The sequence below is a fragment of the Muscardinus avellanarius genome (assembly GCF_963383645.1).
Source record: "Muscardinus avellanarius genome assembly, chromosome: 8".
Taxonomy (NCBI): Eukaryota; Metazoa; Chordata; class Mammalia; order Rodentia; family Gliridae; genus Muscardinus; species Muscardinus avellanarius.
This window is the reverse complement of record NC_137794.1, coordinates 17,351,616-17,352,869: the sequence shown is the minus strand read 5'-3', so window position 1 is coordinate 17,352,869 and position 1,254 is coordinate 17,351,616. Positions and strand designations below refer to the sequence as shown.

The 1,254-nt window shown below is 39.4% G+C and overlaps 1 protein-coding gene across 1 annotated transcript; it reads right to left on the bottom strand.

The window, feature by feature from the left end:
- Nucleotides 1–626: 626 nt before the first annotated feature.
- Nucleotides 627–872, bottom strand: LOC308265915 (small ribosomal subunit protein eS21-like; the record flags this gene model as incomplete). The annotated part of the gene is made up of 1 exon (XM_080699920.1): nucleotides 627–872. One exon carries the CDS (start codon nucleotides 870–872, stop codon nucleotides 627–629), a length of 246 nt encoding a protein of 81 aa, XP_080556046.1.
- Nucleotides 873–1,254: the final 382 nt, after the last annotated feature.

The window sequence follows — 1,254 nt, the reverse complement described above, 5'->3', positions numbered from 1 at the left end:
TAAGCCAGCGAGGCTGGCTCAGAACCAGCGCGATCCTCCTGTCTCCGCCTCCCAAGCGTGGGGATTACAAGCGTGTGCCACCACACCTGGAGTGAGAGATAGTTTTTCTGGGCAGAAAATGTTTGGCTGCATATTGTTTTCTTTCAGAGTTTGATGTATGTTACTCTAGGCCCCCTGGATTTCTATACTTGGTTTGGAAGTCTGGAGTGATTCTAATTTGTTTACCTCTGAAGGTCATCTGATACTTTGTTTTTGTTGCCTTAAAATTCTCTCCTTGGCTTCTACATTGGTCAGTTTGACTATTATATGGCATGGAGACCCTTTTCTGTGATCTTGTCTTTAGATAAGAACCCCCCCCCCTTTAGGGGTTCTATAAGCTTTCTGTACCTGTGTATTGATATCTTACTCTATGTCTGGAAATTTTTCTTCTATTACTTCTTTGAAAAGATTGTTGATCCTTTTGGTTTCACCTTCTTTTACCTCCTCTATGCCAATTGTTCTTAGGTTAGCTCTTTTAAGATGGGACTATATTTCTTCAATATCAAATTAATGCTGTCAAAAAAATTTTTTTTTTGGTTTTCCACGGTTTATTTATGACAAATACTCTGCATCATAACTTCCTCCAGTTAAAAGTTCTTTGAGACAATGCCATCTGCCTTGGCCATCCGAAGAATGGAGTCATCTGACTCACCCATCCTACAAATGGCCCCACAGATAGCGTAGGTCTTAAACTGACCATTAAACCTGCCTGTGGCTTTATCAACCACATTCATCTGGATGGATGCGTGGTCTTTGGCACCGATGATACGGTTGCTGGCAGAGCATTTGCGCGGCACATATAGGTCCACGAACTCGCCAGTGTCGTTCTGCATGTTGAGACCAGACCAGCTGCCTCCACCATGAGCGTGAGCAGAGAAAGCTCAAATTGTTTTTTCAAAAAGTTATATAAATAAGTTATATAATATCCATTCATTTTTTGGAGTGATAATTTTCTAGGAGTGAGATTTTATACTCTGTGTGTTCTAATTGATTGTTTATAGTTTGAATTGATGATTTCACTTCAATTAATCCATCATTTATTTCTTTCAGACTCTCTCTAAATTCTTTTTAGAAGTCTTGTATGATTTCTACAGTTACATTCCTGATTTGACCTCCTGGAGATTGCAATTTTGTGTTTTCAGGTTCTGTTATTGTGGGGTTGTGGGAGTTCATTGCTTTGTTATTATTCCTCCTTCTCTTGATTTTAGAAGTTTG